The 20684-nt window shown below is 34.6% G+C and overlaps 1 protein-coding gene and 1 long non-coding RNA gene across 4 annotated transcripts; one reads left to right on the forward strand and one right to left on the reverse strand.

Moving 5' to 3' along the window:
• Window positions 1–3595: 3595 nt before the first annotated feature.
• On the reverse strand, window positions 3596–9061 carry LOC102611650 (glutathione reductase, chloroplastic). Of its 2 annotated transcripts, XM_006493205.2 has the most exons (11): window positions 8470–9061; window positions 8159–8384; window positions 7746–8024; window positions 7475–7651; window positions 7055–7108; window positions 6794–6942; window positions 6311–6374; window positions 6061–6231; window positions 5245–5382; window positions 4160–4250; window positions 3596–3926 (listed from the first exon to the last, which is right to left on the reverse strand). In XM_006493205.2, exons 1-10 carry the CDS (start codon window positions 8823–8825, stop codon window positions 4209–4211), a joined length of 1656 nt encoding a protein of 551 aa, XP_006493268.2. In that variant the 5' UTR covers window positions 8826–9061; the 3' UTR covers window positions 3596–3926; window positions 4160–4208. The 2 variants fall into 2 exon arrangements, with proteins under 2 accessions (XP_006493268.2, XP_015381057.2); XM_015525571.3 differs by lacking the exon at window positions 3596–3926 and having other exon boundaries at window positions 3934–4250.
• A 162-nt stretch (window positions 9062–9223) lies between these two features.
• LOC127901169 (uncharacterized) lies at window positions 9224–11474 on the forward strand. Of its 2 annotated transcripts, none has more exons than XR_008053285.1 (3): window positions 9224–9671; window positions 9897–10915; window positions 11278–11474. It is a non-coding gene; the product is annotated as an uncharacterized LOC127901169 (long non-coding RNA). The 2 variants fall into 2 exon arrangements; XR_008053284.1 differs by having other exon boundaries at window positions 9897–9979.
• The last annotated feature ends 9210 nt before the right edge of the window (window positions 11475–20684 follow it).

Below are 20684 nucleotides of genomic sequence, written 5' to 3' on the forward strand. Positions count from 1 at the left end.
TTGAGCCAAAAAGATGCAAGCAGTTTTAAATGGATTAATTGAGAAAATGTGGTAAATAGAATTCATGATGCAAGACATGATGAATTGGGCTTAGAGAGAAGACAAGGCATTGTGGGCATTATTCAAGTTGTTGAGTAGCCAAATACACAATTTGGGTAAAATGCAGAAAGGGTAAATTCAGAATAAAACTGGTATTGATTGAGTTGGAACTAATGTGCAAGCTATATACCGTTGGAAAGATAATTAAGTTAACTTTCCAATGCAATTTACAGAGTTGGATTTGGAGTTCTTTAGAAGGTGTTATGACCAATTTATTACAGCTTATTCAGACTTGGAAATTCCAACCACTCCTTTGTTTATTCAACTTCATTTATTTGTTCTGTTTCTATCAATGTTTTAGGTAAGGCTACCATCAATGATGGTGAGCTAACATTAAATTTGTCAATAATTAGCATTAATTTTGGTAGGCTACTATTAAGTTTGTCAATGACTAGCATTAATAATGGTGAGTTGGTGAAGACTTTTGAAGCATCATTTGATAAACCTATGTTTGGAGGGTTATTCCAATGTTTCCATTTGTATTTTTAGGATCTTGAGTTTCTATTAGCCCATTTAAACTCAACAACCTTCCTATATAAGACAATTAGAGATTAATGTTATTTTGAATTTGAAAAATCATTATTTCTTTACTCCTTTTGAGAGCTAGTGAACTCACCGAGAATTTGCATTCTTGTGACGTTCCAAAATAGATTTATCACTCACCTTCTCATCTAAATCTTGAGTGTGGCGTCAATATCCTTCTCTACACCTCTGGTTCATGTTTTCTTAAACATTATGTCAAGGTTTTTATTTCGCTTATATCTATTTAGAACTTTCTTGGAAAGTTGAAACTCCAAATTAAATGTGAGTTTTAAAGTTTCATTATGGGGTTCGCATCATCAGAGTTCTCAAAAGCCTTTTTGATCCTCTTTTTTATTTCTTCCAAAGTTAGATGCTTTGTGATAGGCTATAAAGTGTATCACTTAAAACTTTACCTTAAGTATTATCGTTATTGATTACCTTAAGGGTCATTCTCATAAAGGATTGTTCCCAATTAACAAGTTATTAACAAGATACACAAATTGACTAGTAAAAAAGATTAAATTAAAAACCCTATCTATACTTAATGAAATTAACTCAAACTTTCCATATTTACTAAAGACACTAAAAAACATGCATGGGATATGTAGTTGATTTCCTATGTAAACTAAACTAAAGAATTTAAAGTAGAAAATTTGAAATTGTAGAAAATAGATTTAAAGAGGTTGAATTATGATGCCAAATATGGTTAAGGAATATTTTCCACCACTAGACACATGATTTTAGGTTGATTATCAAAATCATCATTTATTTTCTTTTGAAAACAACCTTAAAATAATTACAAGCTCAATTATCATGATCTGTCCTAACTTAGTTGTCAAGTAAAACAATCTCTCCATAAAACATTTCATTCAATTTAATAAAAAAACTAGAATCAATAAAACATAGTGGCTAAAACAAGAAATAAACACGCAAGCTCAGTTTATTTATCTAGAATTATGAAAATATCCCATGATCTTGATCACAATATGCCATTTAAATTTCATTCTTTAACAATTACGGATCAAAAACCCTAAACTAGTATCCAAATCACCATCAAATTCATCTAGTAGCCAGCTAAACAAATAAGATAGCAATTCTTAAATATTAAAATTAGTTATATTTAAAATTTTTGTGAGAAAAATGAAGTTTTGAAATCAACCTTAACTAATAAAAAGACTACTCACACGTGTTTGAATTATTCAATATCAAATTTATTAAAGAAAATTAAACAAAAGACAAGAGAAAGAAAGATTTATTGATTGAATTATAGCTATTGCAGCCAAGTCTAGCTGTGGTGAATAGAAGATTAGGATTTTTTCAAATTGATGGCAAATGAATACTAAAACACAGGGCATTTTCTTTGAAGACTGTCCTGTTTAAAAGGTATCTTTCTTACCTGATGATTCTCGGGCCATAATAACTAGAAGAAGAAAGTTCTTTTATAGCCTTGATTTAGTGAAAGCGAAGGTTGACAAAATAGGCCTCCTGGTTGGTAGGGAGGAGAAAAGCTTGGAACTTTTTGAAGTTTCCTCGATTCCAGTATGATTGCATTTGTGGAAAATGAAGATTATATCTTGTTAGTCTCGTCTAAAACAAAGGAGCTGATTGGAACTTTAAAGATTAATGGAACCATTCATTCTCTGGACTTTTGCCAATGATGGGAAGCGATGGCTGAGTTCTATAGGTGATGGGCAGGTCTATCATTGGGATTTAAAAACAAGAACTTGCATCCAAAAAACAGTTGTGAAGGGTGTATAAATGGTACAGCTCTTTGCACTTCCCCCAATGGAACTTTCTTTGCCGCGGGTTTTGACAATGGGATTGTGAATCTTTACAATAGAGAAGAGTTTTTAGGGGGTAAGTGAAAATCAAACACCAAAATGGATTTTATGAAATTCAATAATGATGCTAAAAAATTGGATATTTGTTCTACCATGAAAAAGAACAATTTGAAGTTGATACGCATTCCATCATATAATGCTTTCTCTAACTGGCCTCCTCCGAATAGCATTATCTTCGATGTTTGGATTTCAGTCTTAGCAGTGGTTTTATGGCTGTAGGAAATGCTAGACAACATTAGAGGAGATCTTCCGTACTATATAAGTGGCTCAGAAGAAGAATTGCGCCTCTCGTCGATTCTAGTTCATAAGTTTTATTACGCAAGTTGCATCATTACCACCATGCATAATGTGAACATAGAAGGGTCTGGAATATGTGATTATACTGCATTAGTGCTCGAAGAATATTATTTCCTTGCTTCTCTAGTTCATGCTGGTGAATGTCTTATGGCTGTCACTAGATGAACACTGCTATCAGTTTTGGTTTATCTTTTCTGTTTTATCATTGGAGCTGCATCTGTTTCCTAGTGATTTATTGATTGATTATGTGAATCACTTTATAGTTGCAGACCTTTCAATGTTTTGTACCCTTGATTGCAGACACTGATCGCTGCAATAGATTATGTTTCGGTAGATTCGTTATATTTTCATGTCATGACATCAAACTTTTGGATAAATTATACTGTGAAATACTACTAATAGGATCACGATTATCAATTTATTAGTGGATATTTTGAATCTTACATGCTCCCTTGTTGCAGAAGTTTCTGGTTGAATTTTCAAATCAGTGGAATTTATTTGTTTGCCTTGAGCTTTTTCCTGTTATTTGGCAATCAATTCTCAAATGAAAGTCCAATTTTAATTCTATATAGAGCCGTGATACCAGCAGATGATCTCTCTCGAACTGAACGATAACGACAGGAACTAGGCCGGGATCTGGCATTGCTTGATCTCGGATTTTAAATTGAATTGTCCATATCAAGTTTAAGCTCCCATTTACCTTCTATGCCCCGCAATTTGCCATCAAACTCTTTCAGATCTTACAGTTGCCTATGTTAATGGTTCTTTCCTGCTAACCACAACAACTTTTAAATTTCTTAGTTTTGTTATTGTCACCTGAGAAACAGAGGAGAACATTGAAAATTAAATTAACATATCTGCTCACGAGTATTCATTCCATCATAATGTACAACGGAAAGAAAGGATCAATATTTCCAATGCGTTAGGGGATCCCATTTGCCCATATGATGGCTCTGAGAATGCTATTATGCTCATTCCTATGCTGGAAAGGGCAGAATCAAACTACAAAATTCAGAATCAAAAGGTTCTGTAAAATTTTCTTTCACCTGTGCCCACGAATGTCATTAACATCACATCCTTTTAATCACATATCTCAAGTTCAATCATGCAGTAAGATTCATGCACCACAGTTCAATAGCTTCACCAGCTGGTTTCGCAGTAAACCACCTGGCAATGAGATGCAATATTAACATTGTATTCTTAACATGTGTTAAATCATTTTGATGACACAAGCATTAAGTAGAGCAGCATCTAGGAATTCTTGAGTCTCATTCTCAATATCCATTATAATCTTTTTTTTTTTGGGTCCACCTTGAAGGGTATATAACAGAGAAATAACAGTAAATCTAAATGAACATATTCTTAATCCTACTCAGCAAGAAATGCTGACACCTACTCGCCTTGAAATTGCCTTCTAAAACATGCAGCAAATTGATTGCTTCTACTCTACTAAACTCCTGCTGCAGCCTTAACCTCAGGACCAGTCATTCCCTGAAATATTCAGCCCACAACAACAAAGAAGTTAACAAGTGCAGATTAATAACCATTCATGATATTAAAATAAGAGATCCAGGCTTGGCTATTCAAAAATCCAGAACATAGTAGGGAAAAGAGTTAAGAATAGGTAATAAATTAATTCTAGGGAAATTATCTCTGCACCACCTTTGTTTTGTCATATGTTTATCTAACCACTACAAAATTTTGATATATTCATTGCACCACCTTTGTTTCTAAACTTGTATCAATCAACCACTTTAACACTAAAGATAATCATTTTACCCCTAAAATAAACTAAAAGACTATTTTATTCTACAAAATTTTGAAAAATAAAAAAAATATAATTATTAAAATACCCCTAAATTCAGTAAAACAACTAAATCTCAAAATTTAAGATCATAATTTTTAAATGACAGTATAATTATAAAAAATTAACATCTTGTAATTATAATTTTTTTATAATTATAATTTCATTTAATTTTTGTAATTAAATAAAGTATAGAAAGTTTACAAAAATTAACAAGAAGAGAAAAGCTCCCTATAATTATTGTAAACTTCCATATAATTGATATTAAGAAACTTTCCCATACAAATTAAATGAAATTATAATTACAAAAAATTAACATGATAATTTTTAAATGAAATTATAATTATAAAAAATTAACATATTGTTTAGATTTATTTATTTTATGAAATTTAGGGGTATCCTTGTAATTAGAATTTTTTTAATTTTTTAAAATTTTGTAGAATAAATGGTCTTTTAATTCATTTAAGGGTAAAATATTCATTTTTTAGTGTCAATGTAGTTTATTGATACAAACTTAAAAACAAAGGTGGTGCAAAAAATATGTCAAAATTTTGAGGTGGTTAGATATATACACGACAAAACAAAAGTGGTGCCGAGATAATTTCCCTTGATTCTAAAAAGATTACTAAAATTAACTTATTACAGTATAAAATTCAACAATGCTGCTAGTCCTTGACAAACCTCAGACGGAGGGCTCTTTCTGATCTTCCGAGTAGGCGTCCTCAATGTGACAAACTCCTCCGCTGCCGTTGGATGAACACCCACTGTGGCATCAAAGTCTGCCTTAGTCAGACCAGCTTTGACAGCAACAGCAAATCCCTGGAAATTTAACACGTGTACAAAAGATGACCAATTAGATTCTGCAGAATCCCAATAACATTATTTATCCATCCCACTATCTGAGAAATCTGTAAAACAATACACAGCATCCCTGAAACTCACTCCTAGCTTCCTTTTTTTTTTTTTTTAACTTTTTCACCCTTTGGGGTGGGGCTGCAAGATTTGGCACAGAAAATGTTACCACTTTGGATGCTAAATTTAAGGATTTTGGCCATCATTTGACCGCCTTAAAACAGTAAGCACCGTTAGTGAAAGATCAACATGAAACAGCATGTCTAAATTTTGTTTTTACCCTCTATTTCTTCAAATCACTTATAGTTCTTTTGCCTTCCAGGTCAACACAGAAATTGTTATATATTGTGCAATGATAAACATGTATTTGTACCACATTATCCCCAATATTATAGCTCAGACAAAGAGGTGCTTGATCCTCAAAAAAGGCATGGTCACTGCATGTTCAGTGTTCATGCCTCCTAAACATAGCTGAGGTATTTGAGGTTTAGAAGAGAAAAGTCCCCACCCCCCCAACCCAACCAAAAGCCGCTGGATAGGGTAGTTCTGGTTAGCAAAACTAAATGGGAGTTTTTGGACTTTGTGACCTTTAAAGTAAAAGAATTAAAAAGGCAAAGAGTAGCTTTTGACGCTGGAGGCAAAAACCTGCACAATTTCAGGTGCATCTTCTCCACACATGTGCAAACCCAGAACTTTGTTCGTCTTTGCACATAAAACAAGTTTCATGAAGATCCTGTCTGGAAGCCCAGAGAGAGTAGCTTTTAGTGGTCTGAAATTTGCTGTGAAGACATCAATGTCGCCATATTCTTGTATAGCCTGTGAATTTCTTAAAGGTTAAATCACTAGGGACTCACTGCACTAGTTCCATAAATGCTAACTAAAAAATCAACGTCACCTGTTCTTCAGAAAGACCAACTTGTCCAATTGGTGGCTGAGAAAAGACTGCAGATGGAACAGCGCTATTCTCCAACAAAAAAGGAAGAGGGAACAATGTCAAGGCATTAGGGTATCAACCGAAATTCACATCACTAGATCTTAAAACCTCACAAACATTCTAGCAGAATGAACTTAAAATTTGAAAATGAAGAAAAATATTCCCTCAGCTTATGATAAGAGTCATAGGGAATGGTTTTTAAATTCCAACAATAAACAGTAAATGGCATTTATATATCAATTGACTAAACAGTGCAAACAAAAGTAATCGAGATACCTAACATAGCGGGTAACTCATACAGATTATATGCTCTAAAATACACATAAGCTTTACTGGATAACATAATAATCCTCCCTTAAAAAACAAATTAGTTCCTATGACAGCTATTGATTAATGGAGGGCTCACTTGATCAATCACTTTTGAGGGCAAGATTTGTATGTTACCTGTAATCAGGTTTTGTTGGCTCAGCCTGAAACAAAGTTTTTGCTAGGGCCCCTCCCTCCATTAAAGCCACTGGAGTCAAATTTATTCTGTCTGTAACATCTCCAACTGCCCAAATGGAAGGAACTGCTGTACCGGAATATTCATCAACCTAAGGAAATAATGAAGAGGAAAAACAATGAAGAAGAAACTATTTAAAAAGAGCAACACAACAGGAAAAAAACAGAAGAAACAGTAGATGTACAATGATGCAAGAACACTACCTCTATAGCTCCATTCTTGGTCATTTTGACCCCCACTTTCTCCAAACCTAAGTTCTGCAATGCACCAGAAATTCTCATAACAATCATTTCATAACTATTTATTTTTGATGAACCCTGCTAAAAGCGAGGGACTTCATAACTGTTTTATCAATTCACTTGCAAACGTAGATTGCAGTTGCTAAAAAGGAGTAAAAATTGGCCATCTTAAGGATTGCATGGTCGACATTGGAAGGGGATTCCATCAAAATACAATGCATAATTACAAACCTAGAAGATAAATGCTCATTGCTTGTCATTTCTTTCTACTGAGAAATTGGTTATGCAGATTTTCACACCCACAATATGGCATAGTTAATAGCCTAATGGACCCAATGATGCCAGCAATAAAATAAAACCGACCATGGAAAAGCTATTCCAAACCTTTGTATTAGGCCTGCGTCCAGTTGCAAACATTACATGAGAGAAGCCATCAACTGTTCCTTTATTAGTCTTCACAGATAGTGAACCGTCTGTTGATTTCAGGATAGCCTGAGGTGACTCCTCAGTGTGAAACTCAATTCCTCTCAGAGACATCTGTTCAGCAACAAAATCTCGTATCTACAAATACACAATAATGTAAATGTTATAACATAATAAAACTTAGGGTAGAGTTATATTAATTAAACATCTAGCATCATCCATCGCTCCTCACATCTTCATCGAAACCCCTTAAAACTTTCTTCTGCCGTATAAATACGTGGACCTCACTTGTTAGACCACTGAAGATGCCAGCAAATTCCAAGGCAATGTATCCACCACCAACAATTGCAATTTTCTCAGGCTTCGAGGGCAAATCAAGGGCAGCATCAGAATCTATTGCATATTCACTGCCAGGAATGTCAGGAATGAAGGGCCGTCCCCCAACCGAAATCAGTATGTGCCTAGCTGAATACAGTTTCCCATCCACATCAACAGTGTGTGGGTCCACAATCTACACAATTTTCATCAATGCAATTAAAAAAAGCAAAAAAATAAAAAATAAAAAATACAAATGTACATCACGCAGTACACAAGGCATAAAGTAATCTAAACAATAATTAAACCATGACTCGCTCATAATCCCACCTTTCCACGACCTTCAATTAAGGTAATGCCAGCATTGATTAGAATGTTCTTGTAGATACCGGTAAGGCGCTGCAACTCAGCATTTTTGTTAGCAATCAAAGTGCTCCAATCATGCTGCGGTTCCGTCCCATATTTCCATCCAAAACCATTACTCTCATCGAATTCATGAGAAAATTTTGACGCGTACACCAAAAGCTTCTTTGGCACACATCCACGAAGTACACACCTGTAAATATAAAACATAATAAAAAAACATATGCAAGCTCATAACAATTTCATCCAATGGCAGTTCAGTAGTTTTAGAAACTTACGTGCCGCCAACGCCGCCCGTGGTTTCGGAAGAAATGGTGGAAAATGGAAGTTCACAAATGGCCACAGAAGCGCCAAAATTGGCAGCAAAACGGGAGGCGCGGACGCCACCGCTGCCGGCACCGATAGTGAAGAGGTCAAAGTCGTAGTGGCTCGGCAGCTCAGCTCCATTATCAGACTTGGCTCGAGCCGCAACGTGGCGGCGTCGGCATTGAAAATAAAGAAGCGAGAAGCAATTGTGAGAGAATGGAGTTAGGGTATTTTGTAGCGAAAGAAAGTGAGAAGAGAGTGGGACTGTAATTGGTAGTCTGTTATAGAAGGTTGTTGTGAGCTTTGGAGTTGTAACAGAAGTTGCCATTTCTTTAAAAATTATTCAGTTTGGTTTTAGGGTTTTCAGTTCAGGTCCATTCGGGTTTAAGATTTCAACTCAAACAGGTTGAAAATTTTTTTCCGTTCGGTTCGGTTTCAAATTCAGTTCCGATTTGGGTTGTTAATTCGGGTTCAAATGCGGTTTGGGTTACAACTCAGTTTATGTCACTAAATTTGAGTCGGTTTGTTATTTCGGATAGGGTTACTAATTCCGGTTACAACCACCACTATATAAGGGGGCCAAAAAAACGTAAAACTAAAAGAGCTGTGGAAATTCCATGATTCAATGCAAGTCCGTCATAGATTTGCGGCTGCAATTCTTTCGTGGTCAAAACTTCACCTTTCAAGCAAACATCAATTGAAATAGGACACGACTACCATGCTGGGCATAAAATCCCTATATGGTGCAAGGGCCAAACTTGAGCCGTTGGATTCAGCTTGTTTGAATTCAACGGTTGTGGTTTTAATTTAAAAAAAAAAGAGAAAAAATGAATAAAAACAGGAAAAAAAATAAGGCAACTGGTTGAATCAAAAATATTTTTTCCTCCCTCCTCTTCTCCTCTCTTTCTCCCTCCCTTTCTCCCTCTCTTTCTCCTTTCTCCCCCTCGAACATTGAGCAGATCTTTGTTGTTCCTCACACTGTCACGGTCTCGTTCTTGGTGACTCTCCCACTCCGGCTCACACTCCCGCTCCTGCTCTTGCTCACACTCAGGCTCTCATTCTCGCCGTTGCTGTTGCTATTGGTCTTGGCCTTTCTTCCAACTCACACTCACGCCCGAACTTGCTCTCACTTTCGCTCTAGCTCCCGGCTCCAACTTTCACTCTTCTCATCAAGGTTACTCAACTTTAAACTTAGCCTTGTATTTGTTAAAGTGATTTAGATCTATAATTTGTTATATTTGGGGAAAACGATTTGTTAATGATATAGTGTAGAAATATAATGCTTACATAATATTTGACAAAATGCCACAAAGAACTATAGAACTATTTGTCATCTTTTAAGATAATAGGTTAATTTTTTTTTTGTTGACAAAATGCTATAGTCGTGTTTTCAAATTAGGGATTTTCGAGCTGCTGCTGCCGATGTTATTCAAGTTCGAGCGAGAAAGACGGCAAATTAGCTGCCTCATCTTCAACTTAAAGGTAAATTTTGGTGGAATTTGAGTTGAAATTGAGTGAGTTTGAGTGGGAAGACGAGGTTCTAAGAGAAAGAAAATGGGTGTTTGGTTGGCTAGAAAGTGAGAGAAAATTTTTGGATTTGGAAAGTGATGGGTTCTTTGTTTTTACTTCTTTATTGTTCTTTATTGAGTAGATGTTGACGGTACAAGCATTATAATTAAGATTTTCAATGGCAAATATAGAGAAATAGAAGCAAACTTTGATTCAGAGTATGCAGCAGCATTTTTTGATACTTAGTTTTTTTGGGGAAGCATTGGATACTAATTATTGTAGGTTTGTGGTCTGAACAGTAGCTAAAACCTTAACCACAGTTTGAGGTTTCTTTTCTGGAACCATTCATGGTAATTTCAGGCAGAGATTGTGCATCATGTGCAGCATGTCCGTGTCTCTTCAATAGAAAGCTTTCAAGTTTGCAGTCTTACAATGTAATGATTTGGTAAAGCATTACAATTTGTACATGTGCTGTCATCTTTTGCACTCCTATATTTTCCTTAATTAATTAATGGAAAAACTTGAGGTTCTCACTTCTCTAACATTTGCTTAGAAGCATGTTGATATTGCAATATCCAGGTGATATGTAATTTTCACCTTATTTTTTTTATTTCAGCATTTTTCTGGGTACTATTTCATACACAAGGGCTTGCACTCATGCTTTTTTGTCCTTCGATAAACTTTGTATCCAAATATCCTTTTCTTACCCAATTAAAGAAGTGAGCATGCTAATGATAAGTTTGCTTGCTTTTGATGTAACATGCCATGCTGGTAGTGCCCAGGATGTAGTAAATATCATTTCTAGTTGATATAATGGACTGAGTATGCACTCATTTCAGTTGTTTCATGAAGATAGAGTGAATTCTATTAAATTGGCTCTTCCCTTGTTTTTTTTATATTTATTTTAAGGTATTATTATGAAGATTCTATTAAACTTTATTTTCATTCGTTTTCTTTTACGAAATTAAAAATTATACCCAATTGGAATTATACACTACTCGTCCTTGAGAGAATTATGTAGACAGACAAAAGAATAAAAGGAATTTAGAGAAACTCATGTGTTAGGAAGAGCTAGCCTAGGGATGAAAGAATTATGCACATGACCTTCCGATTGCAAGTATGAACTTGGTGAAAATTTAGAAACTTTTTTTATATTATTATTATTTAACATTTTCAACGTGATTTCCAATAGTTCGCACGTTTGCTTTTGATCTTTTTTTTTTCTTTTTATAGATCTTTAACATTTTATTTTATTTATTTTATTTTTGCAGCATACTTCTTTATGTTATTCTGAGGACACTACACAACAGAGCTTGAACTTCTGAAGAGTTTAGATCCAGTTGTTGACATTTTGTTTATTTTGCATTGTCAATATATATATATATATATATATATATATATATATATATATATATATATATAATACTATAATGTTATTCAATTAATAAAGTGGAATTTTTTTTAATTATATGTTTCGTGTTTTTTAGTTTGTATTTTATGCATTTGTTTGAGAGCTTCCAAATTAATTTAAAAATATATTATGTTAAAAATATTAAATTGCTTAAAAAAACTAATTCACAACATGCATCTGCATGTTATAGAAGACAACATTTACAGCATGTGGTTAAAAACTTTTAAGCAACAGGCAAATAACTTTCAACAATGCGCTTTATATGTTGTTAAAACAGATAGCCTTAAAGACAACATCTTGATCAACAACTTGCGATTGCTTGTTGTTGAAAGTGTTTAACAATGTACATTACACGTTGTTAAATCTCATTTTTCTTGTAGTGAGTTGGAATAACTGGAATTTTTTTGCCTGCAATATCAGTGAAGCCATCATTAAAGAAATTGGTATTTGTTTGTTAGCTCATATGATTCATTTGTTTTCTTATATCATACTGAGAAGCAATTAATATATTGGCAATGACAATTTGGAAAGTCTTGTTATCGAGAATAAGAGAAAAGTGCATTAATTCACTTGGGTTGCAAAGAATTTAGATGAATGACGGTTGATGATTCTAAAAAATAGTGCAATGTCAGATAAATATAAACCATCCTCGCTTCATAGGTAGTTATTGCATTCGACAAAACACCTGAATCCCAAATGTAGTTTCAGAGGTTCTATGATCGATCATTGATCAATGTAAATTAAACTATTATTCTATTTTAATTCTTTTCTATGAATGATTTGATATGAAATCTAAATTGTAGAGATGAATGGTATAAGAGATAAAATTGTAATTTTTGTGCAACATGATTACACGCTTAATGTATGATGCCCATCATGTAATTTTTATAATTATTTTGTTTAAATCATAGATATTGTAATATTTTAATTATAGTATAAAAATAAAGATAATATGAAACTTTTTTTCAATTAATGCTAATGATTAAATTTTATTATCATTTAGTTTTTTATAATTATTTTGTTTAAATTATTTATGGTATGATTGTGTATGTATTAGTTAAACAATTACTCTTTAATTATAAGTATGACTTAAATATTTAGTAAAAATTGTTTTTGAAAATGGCATTACCAAACACATACTTAGATTCAAAATACAACAACTGCAAAACATCATTTTCATTTTTAATTTTTTTTAAAAAATACTAATTCAGAAACAATACCAAACAGACCCTAATGTTTTCTGTTTTTAGGGTTTATATTGGTTTTGATGATCAGTACAAGTTTGTTTGGTTGCTGAGAAAGCGGATGGGAAAATAAGCCTATAAATTTGTATGGGAATTAATAGAATTAAAAATGGTTGCAAGGTTATTTATAGTGGAGATTTTGGCTATAAAAAGCGTTGGCAGAATATAAGAGCTTTCCAAATTTATTTGCGAGGCCACTTACTGCAACCATTAGTATTTTACTCATTTTTGCCTTTTTTCAAACTTAATAGTTAAGTCATATATTGCTTTAGCCCACTCATTTCTTCACGTTCATGGTTCACTTTCACAAATTTCACTCAAATGTGAAAAATTTCAATTTCCACTACAACTTAGTTGAAAGCCATTCATTGTGTTTAGTACTTTTTGAAGTCTTAATCAACAAATTGAAGGCATACATTGCTTAACTAGAATTTCAATAATAATTAAAAAAATTAAAACAATTAGGATTATTGATATAATAATTAACAACCGAAAACCAAATATTTATATATTCAATCATACTTTTCTTTAATAAATAGAAAATTTTTGAGGTATTTAAAAGTAATTACATGAAACATTGAACAACGAATATGAAACAGATCACTTAAAATATGCAACAACGAACATAAAATATGAGTACTGCCATAACAGTGAACATGAAACATAAAACATGAAACATAGAACAACAAACATGAAACATCAAACAACAAACATGAAACGAGGGCAAAAAAGAAAAATTTTGGGGTATTTGGAAAATCAGTACATGAAACATTGCACAACAAACATGAAACGAATCACTTAAAATATGCAACAATGAAAATAAAATATGAGTACCCCGGTAACAGTGAACACATAACATCAAACATGAAACGTAGAACAACAAATATGAAACGTGGAACGTAAACATGAAACAGGGGGGAAAAAGAAAAATTTCGGGGTATTTGAAAAATTATTACATGGAACATCAAACAACAAACATGAAACATCTTACTTAAAATATGCAACAGCGAATATAAAATATGAGTACCTCGGTAACAATGAACACACAACATCAAACATGAAACGTAGAACAGCAAACATGAAACGTGGAACGTAAACATGAAAAGGGGCAAAAAAGAAAAATTTCGGGGTATTTGAAAAATTATTACATGGAACATCAAACAACAAACAAGAAACATCTTACTTAAAATATGCAGCAGCGAACATAAAATATGAGTACCTCGGTAACAATGAACACACAACATCAAACATGAAATGTAGAACAGCAAACATGAAACGCGGAACCTAAACATGAAACGGGGGCAAAAAAGAAAAATTTCGGGGTATTTGAAAAATTATTACATGGAACATCAAACAACAAACAAGAAACATCTTACTTAAAATATGCAACAGCGAACATAAAATATGAGTACCTCGGTAACAGTGAACACACAATATCAAACATGAAACGTAGAACAACAAACATGAAACGCGGAACCTAAACATGAAACGGGGGCAAAAAATAAAAATTTCGGGGTATTTGAAAAATTATTACATGGAACATCAAACAACAAACATGAAATATCTTACTTAAAATATGCAACAGCGAACATAAAATATGAGTACCTCGGTAACAGTGAACACACAATATCAAACATGAAATGTAGAACAACAAACTGTTAACATAAATATGTTAATAATATTGATTTTGATGATAACAAATTTTAAATGTATTTTGATAAAATTATTGGAGCTATTCTTTAATAAACAAAGCCTTGATAATTATTCCATCCATTGTTTCATAAAAGATGGACCTTCAAATTCAAAAATGATTCTCTGTAAAATCTATTTTAAAGTGTGATTTGGAAATAAACGGTAAACTGTTTTCCATCAAACGGCTAACCGTTTAATGCTAGGGAGCAACATATTTCCTAAACTTCTAACCGTTTATGAAAAATGAAAAACACAAAAGATGGGAAGGTTACTGGAACATAACGGTGAACCGTTTATGTAAACGGTTAACCGATTAACACCAGAGAGCAACATATTGCCAAAAGCTCTAACCGTTTATGAAAAACGGAAATCACCAAGAATGGAAAGGCTTCTGAAACTTAACGGTGAACCGTTTACTTTAAACGGTTAACCGATAACGTCCAGAATTGAAGGTTGTCCTCCTTTGGCACTGATTAACAAAAACTGATAAGGCTAAATTATTTTGCAGGTTACTGGAGCCAAACGGCTAACCGTTTATTACAAACGGTTAACCGATAATATCCAGAAAAGTTACTTCACGCAAGTCCTTAACCATTTACTGTAAACGGATATCTAATGCTCATCTTACAGGTCTTTGGAAGTTAACGGCGAAAGGGTAATCCCAAACGGCAAACTATTTATTTGAAATCTAGCCCAACGGTAACTTTGACCAACCAAAACAGTTAACCGTTTAGGGTTAACAGCGAATCATTTTCTGTCCGACAGTTTGTAACGGCTAGATTTTCAGCTCCAAATATAAATAAGCTCATTCAAATTCAAAGAAGGTTTAACACAACACTACCATCGAGCAAATATTCGAGAATACAATCTTCATAGAGCTTAAAAACACATTCTCTCTTAATCTATTCACACATTGGGCATTGATTTGTAATCTTAAATATTGTGTGAGAGAAAAACAATTTGTAATCTTTTACTTTGAGTGATTGTAAGTGTTGGGATATACTTGGGTTAAGAGATTGGGGATAATCTCTTGTTGTAAAGGTTTATTGACACCTTGGAAGTCAAGTGTAAGCATTTGAAGCCTTGGAGGCTTGCTTAGTGGAATCCTCAAGCCCAGAAAGCTTGGAGGCGTGGACGTAGGCGAGGTTGGCCGAACCACGTAAACATCTCGGTGTTTGAATCTCTCTTCCCTTATCTTTTTATATTGTGATCATCTTAATTGTTATTGCTTTGAATTTGGATTATAATTGCATTAAGATTTTCTTTAATAAATTGAATAATTTTTTAGAATCCCAATTCACCCCCTTTTGGGTTGTATACTTGTATTTCAATTGGTATCAGAGCCTCGTTCTCTTGTTAAGACTTAATCGTCTAGAGTAAAAGATCCATGGCAACCCTAAATGACTCAACCTTTAGAGAAGGGCAATCCACAACTAGACCACCATTTTTCGATGGTAATGACTATGCTTATTGGAAAACTAGAATGAGAATCTATTTGCAAGCCTTAGATTATGAAATTTGGGAAGTTGTTTGTGATGGTCCATTCATGCCTACGTTTAAAGATGAAGTAGGAGATGATATTCCTAAACCATCGAGTTAATGGAGTGAGTTAGAAAAGAGAAAGATGTCTCTAAACTCCAAGGCTATGAATGCTTTGTTTTGTGCCCTTGATAAGAAAGAATTCCATAGAGTATCTAGTTGTGAAAGTGCACAAGAGATATGGAACAAACTTGAAGTTGTCTATGAAGGGACAAATCAAGTGAAAGAGTCTAAAATCAGTAGATACACTCGTCAATATGAGTTGTTCCAAATGGAACAAAATGAAAATGTGTATTCTATGTACACTAGATTCACGGACATAGTGAACACCCTAGGTGCCTTAGGGAAAACCTTCTCAAATAGTGAGAAAGTTAAGAAAATCATTAGGTCACTTCCAAAAGAATGGAGACCTAAATGAACCGCCATTGAAGAGGCCAAAGATTTAAATACTTTACCTCTTGATGATTTAATTGGTTCTCTCATTTCATATGAAGAGGATTTAGCTGCAGAAAAAGGACATGAGGAGAAGAAGAAAAGCATTGCTCTCAAAGCTTCAAAATATGAGAGTGATGGGGAGAGTGAACCCGATGATGAAGAGCTAGCCATGCTAGCAAGAAGGTTCAGAAAATTCTTTAAGAAAACCGGAGAGCGGAGAAATTTCAGAAACTTCAAGAACCATAGGGAGAAGAAGGAGGCAATCACATGCTATGAATGCTTCTAAGATCAGAGTGCCCACTTATCAACAAACTCAAGAAGAAAGCAATGGTTGCAACTTGGGATGATAGTGAGGAAGAATCAAGTGATGAAGAAGGATCGCAAGAAGTATCAAACCTAGCACTCATGGCAATAGGAGGGGATGATGATCTCAATGAGGTAAGTGATCCCACCTATGATGAATTGTATGATGCTTTTAAAGATTTGCATAATGAGTTGATGAAGATTGGTAAAAAGAATGTATGTCTTAAAAAGGAAATGACAAAGCTTAAAAATGAAATTGAATCTCTAAATGCAAGAATTGTATGCCTAGATGCAGGGAACAAAACACTGCACGATGAAATTGCATTATCAAATGAGAAACCTAGCATCTTACATGAGCATTTAGAATCACACATAGATGAGTTGAAAAATGAGAACGAAGTGCTCAAGAAAAAGAGTAATGAATTGAATGAAATTGTTTTGAAATTTACAAATGGGCAAAAGATGTTAGATAATATGCTTAACTCACAAAAATGTGTTTTTGATAAAGGAGGACTTGGATATAAGCCTAACTTGAAGCAAAAGTATTATAAGAATTATTTTGTTAAAGCTACCTCCACAAATGATCATAAGATTGTATATCATTATTGTAATCAAAATGGTCACATGAAATATAGATGTCCCGTGAAAAGGAATGCATATTATGGTGTCAAATGCATTTGGGTTCCAAAAGGAACCGTTGCTAACTCTCAAGGACCCAAAAAGCTTTGGGTACCTAAAACTTGAGACTTTTTCTTGTAGGGCTTGAAGAAGAAGAAAAATAAATGGTACTTGGACAGCGGTTGTTCAAGGCACATGACCGGAAACTATGCATGGTTCTCAAACTTCACTAAAATTGAAAATGGTGGAGACGTATCTTTTGGAGACAACTCAAAAGGAAAAATTCTTGGAATTGAAGCACATATTTTATAGCACATAGTGACGCCTAGGAAGGGTCACTCGGATGAGGTTACGAGGTTGGACGTTGCCCTATTAGATAGCCTTCTTACAGACCGTCCCATTAACCTCAGGTATATTATTGTGCGACACATGTTGAATACTCCTGCGGTCAATCACCGCTTGCTTCCTTATGGCAGTATCATTACTAAGATACTGCGACGTTTTGAGGTGCCTCTTCTTCACACTATTTTATAGCACATAGTGACGCCTAGGAAGGGTCACTCGGATGAGGTTACGAGGTTGGACGTTGCCCTATTAGATAGCCTTTTACCTCTCCAAGTTCGTATTCTTCACACTATTTTATAGCACATAGTGACGCCTAGGAAGGGTCACTCGGATGAGGTTACGAGGTTGGACGTTGCCCTATTAGATAGCCTTCTTACAGACCGTCCCATTAACCTCGGGTATATTATTGTGCGACACATGTTGAATGCTCCCGCGGTTAATCACCGCTTGCTTCCTTATGGCAGTATCATTACTAAGATACTGCGACGTTTTGAGGTGCCTCTTCTTGATACTGGACACATGGAGACTAGACGGATTGGTTCCGAGGCCATGACTAGTATCGGTTTCTCTAGGAAGAATGATGAATGGATAAAGACAAGTAACTCCAAAAACCGGGATAACTTGATTGCTCCAGAGGACGATCGGATGCTCAATGATATATATTCTCCCGATCAGCTTCTTGACTTTAGATTAGGAGCTCTTCCTCATCCTCCGCGTCGCCACTTTGTCCCTCGGCCTCCAGCTGACTCTGACACTGAGGAGCGTGCGATTGATGCTGACATTCCCTCCTCTTCCGAGCCGCCTCCTTCTCCTGAGCCCTCTGCTGTTCCCGAGCAGCCATCTGCCTCTATGCCGCCTCCAGCTCCAGTTCAGCCCCCTAATTCAGACGCGGTGCAGCAGCTGATTACTGATGTTCAGCGAATTTTGGAGCGCCAGCAGCTGATTCTTGATCGGTTGGATACTATTTCCTGTGACCACCAGCAGCTTCGCTCTGACTTTCAGACTTTCCAGCAGCAGAGCATTGACCAGCAGCTTGAGCTTATCGCCGGACAGTGCACTCTCCTCCGCTATTTCGACTATGATCCGGGGAGCACATCTTCTCCGCCTCCGTAGTTTCTGAGTTTTGTTTTCGCACATACATTTTACATTTTGGTTGTTAGCATTTTTATTTTTTTTTTTGGATTTTGATGCATATGTTTGTGATGTTTTTGATGATTAGATGATTGATGATTGGTGATTGGTGATTGTTGGTTATTGAAGTGTTGGTTTATTTGTGGATATTGTAGTATTGGTTTATTTGTGGATATTGGAGTGTTGGTATGTTTGTGGATATTGGAGTGTTGTTTTGTTTTCTTCATGGAGTTATTGGCTTGTTGAAAGAAGAAGTTGGTGTTAATCTATTTTTGGAAGTGTTTTGTCTCAGTTTGTATTAGTGGTTTTGATCATTTTTAAGGGGAAACTCTGCCAAAATTTTCGCTCGCCAAAATCGGGCAACTTCTTTAACGGATTTTTGTTTTTCTTATTCTCTCTTTTCTTTTTGATGATGAAGGGGGAGATAATTATAGTTTTTAAGATGGATTTAAAATGGGGAGATTTAAGAATGTTTTTTTTTCTTTTCTTGAGCAAAAATCCTTTTTAGGGGGAGCACATATTAAGGGGGAGTTAAACATTGATTAGAATTTGTCATCATAAAAAAGGAGGAGATTGTTAACATAACTATGTTAATAATATTGATTTTGATGATAACAAATTTTAAATGTATTTTGATAAAATTATTGGAGCTATTCTTTAATAAACAAAAGCCTTGATAATTATTCCATTCATTGTTTCATAAAAGATGGACCTTCAAATTCAAAAATGATTCTCTGTAAAATCTGTTTTAAAGTGTGATTATGGAAATAAACGGTAAACCATTTTCCATCAAACGGCTAACCGTTTAATGCCAGGGAGCAACATATTTCCTAAACCTCTAACCGTTTATGAAAAACGGAAAACACAAAAGATGGGAAGGTTACTGGAACATAACGGTGAACCGTTTATTTAAACGGTTAACCGATTAACACCAGAGAGCAACATATTGCCTAAAGCTCTAACCGTTTATGAAAAACGGAAATCACCAAGAATGGAAAGGCTACTGGAACTTAACGGTGAACCGTTTACTTTAAACGGTTAACCGATAACGTCCAGAATTGAAAGTTGTCCTCCTCTGGCACTGATTAACAAAAACTGATAAGGCTAAATTGTTTTGCAGGTTACTGGAGCCAAACGGCTAACCGTTTATTACAAATGGTTAACCGATAATATCCAGAAAAGTTACTTCACGTAAGTCCTTAACCGTTTACTGTAAACGGATATCTAATGCTCATCTTGCAGGTCTCTGGAAGTTAACGGCGAAAGGGTAATCCCAAACGGCAAACTATTTATTTGAAATCTAGCCCAACGGTAACTTTGACCAACCAAAACAGTTAACCGTTTAGGGTTAACAGCGAATCATTTTCTGTCCGACAGTTTGTAACGGCTAGATTTTCAGCTCCAAATATAAATAAGCTCATTCAAATTCAAAGAAGGTTTAACACAACACTACCATCGAGCAAATATTCGAGAATACAATCTTCATAGAGCTTAAAAACACATTCTCTCTTAATCTATTCACACATTGGGCATTGATTTGTAATCTTAAATATTGTGTGAGAGAAAAACAATTTGTAATCTTTTACTTTGAGTGATTGTAAGTGTTGGGATATACTTGGGTTAAGAGATTGGGGATAATCTCTTGTTGTAAAGGTTTATTGACACCTTGGAAGTCAAGTGTAAGCATTTGAAGCCTTGGAGGCTTGCTTAGTGGAATCCTCAAGCCCAGAAAGCTTGGAGGCGTGGACGTAGGCGAGGTTGGCCGAACCACGTAAACATCTCGGTGTTTGAATCTCTCTTCCCTTATCTTTTTATATTGTGATCATCTTAATTGTTATTGCTTTGAATTTGGATTATAATTGCATTAAGATTTTCTTTAATAAATTGAATAATTTTTTAGAATCCCAATTCACCCCCTCTTAGGTTGCATACTTGTATTTCACAAACATGAAATAGGGGC

Source organism: Citrus sinensis, chromosome 3 (assembly GCF_022201045.2).
Source record: "Citrus sinensis cultivar Valencia sweet orange chromosome 3, DVS_A1.0, whole genome shotgun sequence".
Classification (NCBI taxonomy): Eukaryota; Viridiplantae; Streptophyta; class Magnoliopsida; order Sapindales; family Rutaceae; genus Citrus; species Citrus sinensis.

Coding starts and splice junctions, on each gene's coding strand:
- LOC102611650 (XM_006493205.2), bottom strand. CDS start 8,825: ATGGCAACTTCTGTTACAACTCCAAAGCTCACAACAACCTTCTATAAC. Junction 6,943..7,054: donor CCAAGAATGGAGCTATAGAG/GTAGTGTTCTTG, acceptor TTATTTCCTTAG/GTTGATGAATATTCCGGTAC. Junction 4,251..5,244: donor GAAAGAGCCCTCCGTCTGAG/GTTTGTCAAGGA, acceptor TGAATATTTCAG/GGAATGACTGGTCCTGAGGT.